This window comes from Myotis davidii, unplaced genomic scaffold (assembly GCF_000327345.1).
Source record: "Myotis davidii unplaced genomic scaffold, ASM32734v1 scaffold173, whole genome shotgun sequence".
Taxonomy (NCBI): domain Eukaryota; kingdom Metazoa; phylum Chordata; class Mammalia; order Chiroptera; family Vespertilionidae; genus Myotis; species Myotis davidii.
Window position 1 is genome coordinate 1,836,236 of NW_006286303.1, and position 14,644 is coordinate 1,850,879.

The 14,644-nt window shown below is 40.6% G+C and overlaps 1 protein-coding gene across 4 annotated transcripts in view; it reads right to left on the minus strand.

The window, feature by feature from the left end:
- KIT (KIT proto-oncogene receptor tyrosine kinase) overlaps positions 1-14,644 on the minus strand; it is an 83,830-nt gene that overhangs the window by 23,161 nt on the left and 46,025 nt on the right. For 2 of the 4 annotated variants that reach the window (XM_006757805.2, XM_006757803.2), the window contains exons 5-7: positions 13,129-13,297; positions 8,357-8,546; positions 6,190-6,305 (exon numbers count right to left, since the gene is read on the minus strand). In XM_006757805.2, the coding sequence (XP_006757868.1) occupies positions 6,190-6,305; positions 8,357-8,546; positions 13,129-13,297 (475 nt within the window). Of the gene's footprint in view, positions 1-6,189; positions 6,306-8,356; positions 8,547-13,128; positions 13,301-14,644 lie in introns of all 4 variants that reach the window. The other 2 variants (XM_006757804.2, XM_006757802.2) reach the window with 1 other exon arrangement.

Below are 14,644 nucleotides of genomic sequence, written 5' to 3' on the forward strand. Positions count from 1 at the left end.
AGGCTCAGAGGCCTGCAGTGGCAGGCGGGGAACGTTGCAGTCCTCTATCACTGAAGCAAGCAAGCCTCATGTTCAGTTTAAGCTGCCTGGCTGCCGGCCGCCATCTTGGCTGGCAGTTAATTTGCATATCGCCCCTGATTAGCCAATGGGAAGAGTAGCGGTCGTACGCCAATTACCATGTTTCTCTTTTATTAGATAGGATAGTTAAAACAAATCCAAAAAAATCATGAAAGTACTTGGAGAGGGCCCCCCTCAGCCAGAATCACGGTGCAGGAGCACCATGGTTGTGTGTCCCAGGTACAGGGAGGGGAGATGTGAGCACACATTACAATACAACTCTAAAAATGACAACTTCATTTTACCACATAATCCAGAAGTGGAAAAGAAGGGTTGACACAATGCCCATGGAAAGATAATGTACCTATTCTTAGATTTATATAAATTTCCACTAACTCATAGGTGACTCTGTTTACATTTGTAAATGAAGGAGTCTAATTTTATGTAAAAACACATGTGGCTCAACTGGAAAAAAATTCCATACAGAAGTTCCACTAATATAAAAGAAAAACAGGTCCCAAGTTCAGGGTCTATTGTAACATAAACTGACAGGGTTACATACCTAAACCCATTTATCGCTCTTTTTCACCATAAACATGAAAAAAAAAAAAAAAACCAGATCACACCAACAGAGGATCTAATGATTTTCTAACAGGTATAGTCTTTAAATAGATCCTCCAGATTAGCAACATACCCTACTAGACAAACTTTGTTACGACCCATGAAATAAAAATAATGATATCAACACTGGAGGGGTTCAAGGTGGGAGGATGGGGGAGGGGGAGGATGAGACTCTTTAGTTCAGAGCCACATTTACTCAAATTTTTTTCAGAAGAGAAGAGAACCAAATTCTAATTTAAAAGTAGGCTGCCACAAGATCCCCTTTTCTCCAATTTAAATGTCTATAGCAATTCTTGCATCCTCAGAGATCCTCTTCATAAGGAGGAGATATTAAAGTGTCACGTCAAAAACAACACCCATAAGTCCCAAGCAACTTAAGGACAAAAACTCATTTCAAGTTCAGGAACAGAAAATAAAAACAGAGTTCAGATACTGTCAGTTACCATCAGTGAACATGCAAAAACATTAATGTAGGAAGACAAACAGTTATTTGTACACAGATTAACTGCCCCCTTAAGAAGCTCTGAAAAGTACTCCTTAATTTAGAGCTGTCCTGCACACGAGCACAGTGCACCTTGCAGGACACATGTTACAGACACAGCCGCATGGGAGATCTTGACAGGTGATAACCTTATCGACTTCTGGGCACTTAGGCAGGGTCGCTCATTTGAGATTCAACAAGATAATTATAAACTTTAATTGTCAGATGGGTTTCCTTTTCAGACTCAGTCACATCCTTTCAGAGTCCCCGCTCCCACTGCACAATGTCTCAAAACTGCATCAGACATGGGTTAGAGATGACAAGCTATCCATGCAATGAGATCCCACAATGATGCTGTAGAAAAGTAGTTTATGATGTGGAAAGATGCCTAAAACACATTTATGGTTCAGCACCAGAACACAAAGTTACAAAGAGATAGAACCTCACTTTTGTAAAAAAAAAAATTCTTTTCATGGTCTCAAAAAATATACTGCAATGGGGATATTTTAAGACTGGCTTGATTTTTATTTCTGCTTATTTTCTATTCTTCACATAACATTTTTATAATTTAAAAATGTTTAATTTAAAAACACAAGTATACAAATGTTTGCACAAACCAAACTACATTCCAGTTACTGTGGTAGCCCTACAGCAAATGCTCAAAGGACAGTAAATAAACCAAAAAGGAGTTGTACTTAGCACTAGCTTTACTTAATGTGTAAGAATTCCAGTAGTTTCATACAGGAGTAGGTCTGCTAGAAGCCACCTAAAGAGGGAGATACACTAAGAAAGCAAAGCCTCTCCAGCAAAACTCAGTAGGTAAGTGTGTCAGCAGCAAGTCTTAAAGCTTTTACCCTCTAACCCAATGCAAGTAGCCCTAACCGGTTTGGCTCAGTGGATAGAGCGTTGGCCTGGGGACTGAAAGGTCCCAGATTCGATTCCGGTCAAGGGCATGTACCTTGGTTGCGGGCACATCCCCAGTAGGAGGTGTGCAGGAGGCAGCTGATCGATGTTTCTCTCTCATCGATGTTTCTAACTCTCTATCCCCTTTTCCTTCCTCTCTGTAAAAAATCAATAAAATATTTTTTAAAAAAATGGAAATAGAAAGGCTGGGAGGTTAACAGGTAGGAAAACATTTCCACCTTCCAAAGAGGCAAAGTTCTAGTAACTTCACTCAGTTCGTGAGAATCTAGAAAGGCACAGCCCCCTCAAAGCCCCCAAAACGAGTAGTCCTTAAAGGCAACCCCACCTTTATTATTTTAACCTGGGAAAAGTGTCACCAGGCTGTCATCCAAAAGACCCTAATGTTTCTCAATACCTAAACTGTGTCACGAGCTATCCCTGTGTACAGGAACTGAAAAAGACTCCTGACCACAAAATAAAAAGGGCAGAGCACAAAGACCAAGGTGCTGAGCACAAAGATTAAAGTGTTGAGCACAAAGATCAAGGTGATGAGGGCAAAGATCAAGGTGATGAAGGCAAAGACCAAGGTGGTGCCAGGGCACAGTGTGCAAAACAACGTGTGCACAAGGGCCGGGTGCGACAGAAGACTAATTACACGGGCCTAAAGGATTTAATCACTCCACACCACAGCCTATACATACAGAAGGCTCCTTCCCCGTCCAGAGAAGGTGCCATCAGAGTGTGAGCTCACCCTTCTCCACCCCTTGATCAAAAAAATAGAAGTTTCTGCTCTGCTTTATCGAAGTCCGTTCTTAATCCACTGGTGCGAAGGCCGCTGAGCAGAAGGACCTCAGTTTGGTCCCTGACCCAGAAGGGTTGGTAACAAAAGGTCCCTGAGACCTCCAACCAGGTGGGTGACCCAGATGGTGGCTGGCAAGCAGTCCAGAGCCATCTATCTGCATGGCCGGCTTGACAGGTCTGTCCTCACCTTTGCCAGATGGCAGGCTGGGCATGTGCTTTATTTGCAAGGCGTTAGGCTTACAGTGGCTTCTCCCCAGAAGGAGGACAGTCTAGCCACCCATAACTGAAATTCACTATGACCGATAATCCATATAAGGCAGCCCAGATTCTGCAAATGCGGTCAAAGGGAAACTTTCTCATCAAGAGGCCTCATTCGGGGTGATTTATTACTTTGAGTTGGGTATACTGTATTATCTGTGAATAATCGCTCATACTGGACAGCATGCAAATTATATAATGCAGTGACTTAGAAATAAAACATTATTTAGCATTTCCTTAAATTGTTTCAAACCCTTGTTAAAACTGCCATAAACAGAGTGAAATTGGTGAGTTCTGAGAGTTAATTTGGTGCAGTTCAGCAGTCAGCTGGCTATCCAATCTAGCTGAACATTTCACATGTTCTGTGTAAGCCCAGAAATGCAAGGAGCCCTTTAGGTCTTATGCCTTACTTGTCCTGCCTGTGTGCCTGTCACCACCGCCCGAGTACCACAGCCCTCTCACTTGACTGGTAGGTTTGCGATTAAAAGATAGACCTTTAAGATTGGAGAGAGGTCTATTTATAATCTAGATTGCCTAGACATCACCTGCCAAAATTCATAATACATATCTGGAAATGCTACCAGATCAAAACCACAATGAGATCACCTGTTAAAATGGCTATTATCTAAAAGATGAGATAAACGCTGTCACGGATATGGAGAAGAAGGAATGCTTGTACACTATGGTGGGAATGTACATTGGTGCAGCCGCTATGGAACACAGTATGGACATTACTCAAGAAATTAAAAACAGCACTACCATAGATAGAATCCCACAATCCCACTTAGGGGTATATCAAGGAAACAAAACCATTATCTTGCAGCTATTCACAATACCCAAGGTATAAAAACAACCTGTGACCGTCAATGGGTAAGTGGATCAAGGAGATGTGGTATATGTACACAATGGAATAATATTCACCCTTAAAAGAGTAGAAGATCCTGTCTTTTATGACAAGATAAATGAAACTGGAGGTATTATGCTAAGTGAAATAAGCCATATGGAGAAAGACACATAGTGCATGGCATTACTTAATGTGTCATCTTTAAAAAAAAAAGTTAAATTCACAAAAACAGAGCAGAAAAGTGGTTGCCAGGGGATGGGGGTGGGGGAATAGGGAGAGGTTGGCAAAAGGATCCAAACTCTCCGTTCTAGGATGCATAAGGCCTGAGGATCTAATGCATAATGTGGTGCCTATAGTTGATCACACTGTAGTGCATAACTGAAGTTTGCGAAGACAGAACTTAAATGTATTCACCAAACTAAAATGTAATACACACACAAAAAACAAAACAAAGCGGGTAAATATGTGAGGCGATGGATGTGTTAATTAACTCACCAAAGCACCCAAAATAAAGTTTTGGTGGAAAGTATGCGTATTATGACCGCAAGGATACTGATTTGCCTGCAATCGTCTGTTCAGTTACTTGAATATTAAGATTTTTCAGAAGCAGATAATTGTGCTCGTGTGTACTACACTACACTCAGCTCCTCTGATTAACATCTGAATTAATTGGGAAGAATTTGAATTGTGGGCTAATGAGATACCATAGTAATCAAAACTGTTCCAAAGAACTGAGATATTACTTAACACGATTCCCTTGGAAAAGGAAATTCTATGGTCAAACAAGTTTGGGATATCAGCTCCCTCCCACAGCCCCCTCCTGAGAAGTCATAACACACCTTAGCATATTAAGGATTCAGGGAAGGCCTATAATTAAGAAAAGTGTTTAAGTGCACAGATGTGACTCTTTATCTAAACACGTATCTTGTTCAGAAAACACAATTTTGGAAACACTGGCATAGTCAAAAGACTCCAGAGCAGCCATCAGAAACGCCCCAAGGATTACTCACTAGCTGTTTGCTGCCATTTGTACAGGGATCAAGCCACCGAGCCCCGACACCACTGAGCACCAATGAGAAAGGGACATTAAAAAACACTTCATCCAGCTCCTTGAGGGCAAGGAACTGGCTCCCATCCTGCAGCCCGACACACACAAAGTGCTCAGCAGTTACTAAGTTGTTCTCTAGGGAATGTTCCAGGTTGTCTCATCACCCCCCAAACCCAGGATGGCTCATTTTGTGGGCCACCCCCTTACAATTCCATGTCTTTGCAGGCCTCCCATCCTCTGGGCCCCTGGCTGGTGTGGTGTGGCAGGTACCTGGATTTGTAGACAAGCCGCAGAGAGCCAGGAGGAAGCCCTGCACTTGGAAAAAACCAGCTAGTGATGCGTTCCCTTGGCTTCAACCTCTGTGCAGAGACACTTCTGCTACAGGGGGTGCAGCCCACAGCAGGGCAAGATGCAGGAGTTCAGGCTCCCACGTCCACATCATGCTCCCCTCTCCCACCGTACCCACGTGGTTCTCAGTGAGGACCCACTGGGCTGGATCAATATTGCATCATCTTAGTGGAAGACAATCCCAACACAAAAAATGTCACAACCCCAAAGCAGAAAGCATCATAACAAAGACATCATGTTAGTCCAGCTCCTATTTAACCTCTGAATCCTCATTTCAACAACCAACAATGTTCCCTCAAAAGAACTGTTATTATTATTATTTTTTTTTTTTTAGAGAGAGTGGAAGGGAGTGGGAAAGACAGAGAAACAACAATGTGAGAGAGACATGTATTGGTTGTCTTGTGCATTCGCCCTGACCCGGGGCTGGGGATGGAGCCTGCAACCAAGGTATGTGCCCTTGATAAGAATTGAAGCCAAGACCCTTCAGTCTGTGGGCCGATGCTCTAACCACTGAGTAACTGGCTGGGGCCAAAGAACTGTTATTTTTAACTTCTTTGGTTCCTCTGCTCACGTCAAAGGCAGCACTCAGAATTTGAGCAACAGGGTCCCGGGGTCAGTGAAATGTAGGACAAGGAATTGGGTTTTCGTACACATTCGCCCAACCTTCACCCAACCACTAAACCACAGGGTCTTTGTTAAGGTCAAAATTATCATGAAACATTATTTACATAGTACACAGTGAGCTCGGTTCTGCAGCTGTTACAAACACGAGCCACAGCTCGAAACAATAAAAATATAGAAAGATAAGGAGCTATTAGCTGTACTCACTGTTCACGTAAACATTAAATGTCACCGAAGAATTGACATCAGAATTGGACACTAGAAACGTGTAAGTGCCGCCTTCGGTCCCTTTCAATCTGGTTAGGTGAAGTTCACTTACATATCTACAAAGAGAGGACAGTCAGTCAGTCACTGTGGGCTGCCGCCCCGAGGTGATGTCTTTCCAGTGTCTATCTGGGGAGAAACAGCTCACTTAGCTCAGTATTAACAAGATCCACATTAAGGAGTACAAACACACACACATATTTAATTTGGGACAAGTGCCTGCTGTGTGAGAATACAGAGGCTTTCTCAGCATAAAGGCAATCCCACAGGCACGACAACCTCTCCCGCCTCCTGAGCTGTCCTCATGGCCACCTTCCCACCAATGTCCTACACGAGCCTGCCCTGCTTTGCTTTAAGGAGACTGGCCCGGATAAACCCCAGAGGGGCAGGCTGTCTTCATGCAGTGGCTGCAGGGCCCTGGAGGCAAGGTCAATGCGGTTACCCTCACCTTCCTTCTTGCAACACCACAATCTCCCAGTGTTCCTCCTACCCCACTTCTTCTGGGCGTCCTTTGCATATTTGCTGTTCAAGCTTCTGTTGTACTGCAGGGCCGCCAGATATGGCTGTGTCGGCTGAGCACATAGGACTGTTGGGGGAGTCACTGACATAGGCTCCAGTGTAGATGGGGCGCCCTGGCAGCCCTGGACCCACACAACCACCTGGACAGGAGCAGTGGTGTGTTCAGACTCCTCTCACGCTGCACATGCTCCCTGGGCAATCCACTCTTGCACTGAACTGCTTGCTGTTTGCTCACTCTCAGACCTTTCCCTCTAGACCAGACTTCCCTGGCCTATGCCTCCTCTACAGAGTATTTTTATGCCACCATCTCCCCTGCGTAGGTGCAGGTATAAGGACCCGCACACCTGCAACCTTCTCCCCTGACTTGCCCTTGGGCAGTTAGACACCCTTGAAAATTGACTGCCTTCCATGTCTACAGCCCATGAGTGACTGGCCCCGGACAAAAGCCCAGCTCCAGAGCACCCTGGAGCTCCAGTCAATGTGTGCCTCAGCTTCACCTCACCCACATCCGCTCGTTCCTCCTTTCCCCTCCCACCCTGCTCCCCCTCTCCCTGGTGGGTCTCTGTCTCCCTTATTGCAGCCCTTGCTTAAGAACCCCTGCCCAGGCTCTGCTTCTAGGGAACCTGACCTAGATACTTCCCACCTGAACATCACCTCTCAATGCCACGGTCAACTGCAAGTTCAAGAAACCCCTAGCCCTTAGCCCCCTCATCTCCTTGAATAAGAATGCCTCTCACCCTCCAACCTGGCTGACGGATCCTACAGGGCTTCTTCAGCTCCTTCCTCTCTCTCCTATCCCCTCAGTCACCCAGTGTTGGTAAGGAAGTAGCCTGAACACCTCCCAAATCCATCCTCTTCCCTCCAACCCTTAAGCCTTGGGCCAGAACAGCAGTATCTCTCACCCCTTTCTTACAACAGCCAACAGAGCTCCTGACTGGATAAATACACAAACTACCTAGGCACTTACCTCTTACTGGCCCTTTGATCTGAGTCAAATTACTTAACCCAGTTTTTTCTTCTCTAGAAATGAGGGAAGTAAGAGTGCCTACTCATAGGTTTGTGAGGACTAAAATTATTGAGTTAACGTATGAAAGGTACTTAGAACAGCATAAGGTAGAAAAAGGCGCATGCAGCTTACATATAACGTTACTACTGCTGCTATTTCTGTTATAGTTGCTTTGAGAATCAAACGAGAGATATGATGTAAGAGAGCTCAGGTTCACTGCCCAGCCCAGAGCTACTCAATGATTCTTAGTTTCTTATAGTTTAAAAAAAAATGATTAAAGGTGCTAACTTTCCCCTTTCTCTGAAGTGGGTCCTGTACATAGAAGTTGCTGCTTTGATGTATCCTCAGAACTCCTGGGAAGAACAATGCTCTGTTTTACAAATGAGAAAACTGAGGCACGGGCTTTTATTCTGTGCTCTAAACACAGGGCAAAATGAAATGTTGGGATGAAGACTTCAGGAAGCACCCCGGGTGTTCCTTCTTTGCCAGATGGCCTGTCATACATTCCTGGGTCACAGTAATAGGACCGGATAAGCCAGTGGAAGAGGGGAAATGGAAATCCCCAGAGCAAGGCCCCTTTCTCACCTGATATTGCTTTCATTCTCAGTCTTGGGATAATTCTCCCACTTATCAGTGAAGGTCTTGTTCATATATATCCACTGTTGGTGTTCAGGTTTCGGGTAAGCCTCGTATTCAACAGTCAGGTCTACGTTTTCTCCATCGTTTACAAATATTGTAGTATTCGCCACAGGGATGATATTAATGAATCCTTTATCTAATCGTAATGAAATAAAACAGAAAGAAACCGTTATCTACAACTACCCAACAAAAAACACAACTTCGTCCTTGGATTACAAACATAACTATAACTGACTGATTTCCAACATGAACTGGCAATAACAAGGAAGAGGAGTTAAACTAGCCATTTGACATTTACTTTGCTCTTGTAGAATCACTGTCATGAAGGAAGAAAGGACACACATGTGAAATGTTTATTTACCCGTCTCTACCTCTTCAGCAATTCTCTTATTTCAAGACCTATCACCATCTTATAAATCTTCTAGTATTAGTCTTGATGCTTATTAGGTTAAAAAGTATTTATAGGACTAAACAGCCCATACCCAGACTCAATATAAGTGTTTATTTGGTAAGAAGGTGACATAAATCAAGAAGGCACAGACAGCCTCAATGCTCAATAAAAAAAATGCTGCATTTGAAAAATAAACTCTGGTCATCTCATCTATCATATAGTACAGATGAACCAAGGACAGCATAGTAACAAACCATGTTTTTAACTAAACAACAGAACTGACTCCCATCAAACATCTACAGGGTGGGGTGGGGGCAGTATTCTCGGTTTTTTAGAAGCAACAGAAGAAAAAAATCATAAAAGACAAATCTGAATACATAAAACATTTTTAAATGTCTATATAGTAAAATGAATTAAGGTAACAGGAAAAAGAGAACATAAAAATATAGAAGGAAAAACATTTAGTTAAACTAGTAATTAAGGAATCACTTTCACTTATTACAAATAGCAAAACGGCAATAAAGCTGCTTCAAAAAATAAAGTATCTCCATCCTATTGAAAGAAAAATAGCAAAACTAATTTGGAATAAATAATTTTGCAAGTGTGGGAAAAGTGACAGACTGGATGACACACTGTGAACTGACACAACTCTTAGAAAGCACTTAGCAATGTAGATTTTTAAAAAATTATTCTTCAATTTAACCCTGCAATTTCCATTTGAGAGTTCTTCTTAGTGAGGTGAATGGCTACATACAAAAGAAGTGCTATTTACATTAGTTATAACAATTTTAAAAATAAGAAATGGTTAAATAAAATAGCCCTTAGATATAACTATATAATAGTAATATTAGAAGAGCTTGAAAAATAAGACAATAAAATAGTTGCCAATATTATTTTTATAGCTACCATTTATAGGATACTTACTATGTGCCAAGAACTGCCCTAGGTACTTTAGCATACACTTTATTTAATAATAGAACAAATATCTACTCTTACAATGCTGAAAGAGAAAGCTTATAACCCCTAATTGATAGATGGAAAAAACCAAGTCCTGGAAAGCCATAGGCTAAGCTATCCAATGGGAGAGCCCAGATTTGAATACAGGTCTACAAGAAGCGAAGGCTGACCTCTTCTTACTCTAGCATACCCTAGGGCAGTGGTCAGCAAACTCATTAGTCAACAGAGCCAAATATCAACAGTACAACGATTGAAAGTTCTTTTGAGAGCCAAATTTTTTTAACTTAAACTATATAGGTAGGTACATTGTTATTAACTTAATTAGGGTACTCCTAAGGCTTAGGAAGAGCCACACTCAAGGGGCCAAAGAGCCACTGTGGCTCGCTAGCCGCAGTTTGCCGGCCACGGCCCTAGGGTGTCTACTTTCATTGAGAAAGAGAGGGTAAGAGAGAAAGAAAATGAGAGAGGGAGACAGAATGAGTTATATGTATAAATAAAACCCTGTTGCATACAAACATATAAATATAACAAATCTTAATGGTTATATCAAGTCAGTGGACTTATGAAAGAATTTTTAATTTTCTGATTGTTTTCAAAAATTAATTATGGGATTTTATCATTATTTTTGGTGCTATTTGGTTAAATATTTTGAAGTCCTACATGACATGACCAAAATAGTATCTAGTGCCCTTTAGTTTCTACAGATTCAGAATAAAAAATAGAGTCCAACTGTTCTATGTACCAATTGAAAACGGATTTTTCAGGTGAGAATGGAAAATCATCCGAATGAATTTGGCTATGCAAAGCATCAGCTTTTTCTAATTCCTGAATCATAAATGATATCCTCTGCCATTCTTTCAGCTAATTTAGGTTAATTTTGAAGGAATAAATGTTTCCTCTGATTGCTACACTACATTTTCAGGTTTTCAAGGTTATAAATTCAAACCACACAATGGAAAAAAATATTCAAACTTTATAGACAATATTGGACAAAAGTATCTCTCACAATCATTATGTATAAAATACTTGTCTTGAAATCCTCTCCAAGTTTTTCTATAGTCTGGTTTGCTCAATATAGTTTTATGTCCTATTTTGGAATAGAGCTGGAAATTCATGAAGTGTAAGAATTATTAGAATCAAAGAACTCTACCTGGGTTGTTATAACATAAAAGTATGATTTTTTTTCAAGTACATCTACATTAAGAAACTGATAATGCATTAATATTTAATTAAGAGCAACACTGTGCCAGGTACTTCTATAAAATCTACTGCCTCTTCTCCTTCCCACAGCTTGGGATTTATACCTGTGTTTCTCAGAAGAGACAATGCAGGCAGAGGGAAAGTAGGGTACATTAGAAAGTTAAGTGGCAGAGCCCCAACTCAAAACCAAGTTTGGACCATCACATAGCCCTGCTCTCTCTATCACTCCACACTGTATTCCAAATCCTATTCTACTCCAGCCCCCGGAGAAATTCCTTTCCTCTTTGTCTCTTCCTTTTCTTGTCCCACCCGAACCCACTCCAAAACCAGATTCAAATTTCTCAGCCACAAGTCTTTCCAGTTATACAGTTATATTCTTGGAAATTGATGAATGGATTTTTAAAAATCTGATTACATACAACAATATGCTCAAAACATCCTTACTAATTGCTTTCTGGGGCTGAAGCTGATATATCAACATGCTCCCTAATCAACTTAGCAAATTAGCACTTACTGAGTTTAATATTTTAAAAGCATAGCCTTCTATTCAAATTAATAAATGGCTCACAATCACACTTAGGGGCAGGGTAGTACTCTTTCTCTGTGCTAACTCTATATAATCACAACCCAAGTGTCTTCTCCATGTTCAGTCTGGAGAAACCCTTTCAATTACAACATGGGCAGAAATACCAAAATTATGTGAGATCCTCGTGGGACAAATCACAGACCTCTACCATTGCTACATAAGTTATTGAAGAAATATGGGGAGAAAGGAAAAAAAATGAAAACAGATATGGCATCGTTTTATTATTGCCGGATGAAGAATTTCTCCACCCTACAAGTATTTCATCAAAGTCAAGCACTAAAAAAAAGGTTGCATTAAAAAGACAAGAAAATAGATTAAATTCAAACAATACTCAAAAGACAAAAAATGTGTAAACGAGGTAATTTTACAATCATTATTATTTTCCATAAATCAAAACATCAAATACTTCACTACACTCTGTTCTCTTTAAGTAGATGCTTGGAAAAGTACATATTTAGTGAGATTTCTAGGGTAGGGAAGAAAAGGCTAAACCAATGTGTGTATCAGATATGATGGGGTTAGGCCAGGGGTGGGCAAACTTTTTGACTGGAGGGCCACATAGGTTCTTAAACTGGACCAGAGGGCCAGAACAAAAGCATGGATGGAGTGTTTGTGTGAACTAATATAAATTCAAAGTAAACATCATTACATAAAAGGGTACGGTCTTTTTTTTTAGTTTTAATTTTATTCATTTCAAATGGGCCGGATTCAGCCCGCGGGCCATAGTTTGCCCACGGCTGGGTTAGGGGAACAGGTTTCCATGTTCCAGTTTATGCTCTGTAGAACCAGTGACCCGTGTCCCTGCAACCTCCTTTCTGAGGGTTCATGCAACAGCCTCTAAGGATAGAGAATAGGGTGGAGTGGGGTGGGAAGAAGAAGCCCAATTCATCCCTTCCTGCTACAAATGAGCTAGAGCCGTGGTCGGCAAACTGCGGCTCGCGAGCCACATGCGGCTCTTTGGCCCCTTGAGTGTGGCTCTTCCTAAGCCTTAGGAGTGCCCTAATTAAGTTAATAACAATGTACCTACCTATACAGTTTAAGTTTAAAAAATTTGGGTCTCAAAAGAAATTTCAATCGTTGTACTGTTGATATTTGGCTCTGTTGACTAATGAGTTTGCCGACCACTGAGCTAGAGCCATGAGTGATAAAACAATAAACCAAAAGGCTGAGGAGCCCTACCAAAAGATCCTGAGAAAAAAACTTTGTTTTAAGCATTTTCACTCCTCAACAGAGAAATTCTATATCCATTTCCAAACTCAAGTCATTCAGCAAGGACGAGAATTTTTGAAAAAGCTCAGCTTATACTTTGTTTTGGGGGGTAGGGGTGGGTAGCATAGAGAATAAAAGGTTTGAACAACTTCAGTTACAGCTTCTCACTTCCCTCTACTGAACAGGTAGAATTTGCTTTTGTGCTCTAGTTGGAAGAGGCTATCATGATCATTTTCATTCATTCATCATTCATTCATTCAGTAATGATAAGAATTTCTAAGAATCTGTTCAACATTCCATTTACATAAAAAGGAAATCAGTAATTTCTTCTTTCACTACTGCCAGTAATTTATACATTCCCATAGAGATACTCACCTACTACTTCCAAAGTTGTTGTGACATTTGCTGATCCAAAAGTATTATTGGCGTAACACATGAACACTCCAGAATCATTCACTCTTGCTGAGCTGATAGTCAGCCTATCCTGACGTACAAAATTGAAGTCACCCTGATGCCAGCTATTACTCTTTACCTGTGCTTTAGTCTGCTGGTTTCAGAAGGAGAGAAAAAAAAAATCAAAGATTACCATAAACTTTATATTCAGGTTCTCTCCTAGATAAATTAAAAATAGCAGCAATTAACTTCTCCATATTAGCATTCATTATACACTACTTAAGTAAGAATAATAAAGCATCATGACAAGTCTGTCATTGGAACACTTCATATTACAGGATTATATTGAGAGATAGTCATTATTAATGATTGGGAAAAACATGAAAATTCATTTCTTAATAACCACAGCCTACATCATTCCAAATTCTCTGCAGGGCTAAATATTTTTAACAGTGCCAAATCTTAGAAGTCACTATATAAGAAATACTGCAGAATACTGATATTGTATATTGATTCAGCATACTTCTATCAATATTTCCTATTATGTGTTTTTATTCTATATTCCAGTGATTGAAAGAAACAGATTGCTAATAAAAATAACATTCTGTTTTATTAGCATGTATATTATGTTCATGCATAAAAAGAGAACCACAATGTCTACCACTAACTTGAAAATTCACCCTACAATTTTTACCAAGCAGAATTTTGGCAACTCTCATCAAAGGGAGATCTGAGGCATGTAATACACATAAGACCAAGCCCCAACTTATTTAAGCATGAGCTGAAGAGAAAATGTGAATTTACCCTTGTGATATTACCATCCCACTCTTATTATTTGTCTGAAGACAAGACATGGGGAGATTTCTTGTGTGGGAAATGTTGTGGGGAAAAAAAAACAAACTAAAGTCGTTCTCTGAAAAGATTAAAAGGAGCAGCATATAGCTTTCTGCCTTCCCAAATTTCCTGAAATGTGACACATTCCTATTACAAAGGAAAAAATAACGACAACTAAAATAGGAAGTAAATAGGAGCTGATATTGACATGGAAGGAGATCAAGGGTGATTTGCTGGCCAGGCCCCGGTGAAGCGTTCAGCATGTGACCATTCTGACAGTCCTGAAAATCAGAACGACCCTCTGGCAAGCAACTTGGCAGCATGTTCATAGCCCTGATCACTCCGGCAAATTTATCTGAAGGAAATAACTGAACAAAAACCAAAAGCTCCAAGATGTTTACTATAGTAAAAACTCAGATGAACTAAATGTATACCAGGCATAAAAGTTATGAATATGTGAAAACAAGAAAATGTTTCCATTGCTTAAAAAACATAAATTGAGTGTAACTTAAAACTGCAACCATATGATAATACATATGTGTGGGGACAGAAAGAAAATACGAAAAATGCAGGCAATATAGCATTTTATAAGAACTAGCCAATTTGGAATACTGGACACTTCAAAAGAAATCATCCAAATTGAGTTGTGTCTAAAATATAAAAT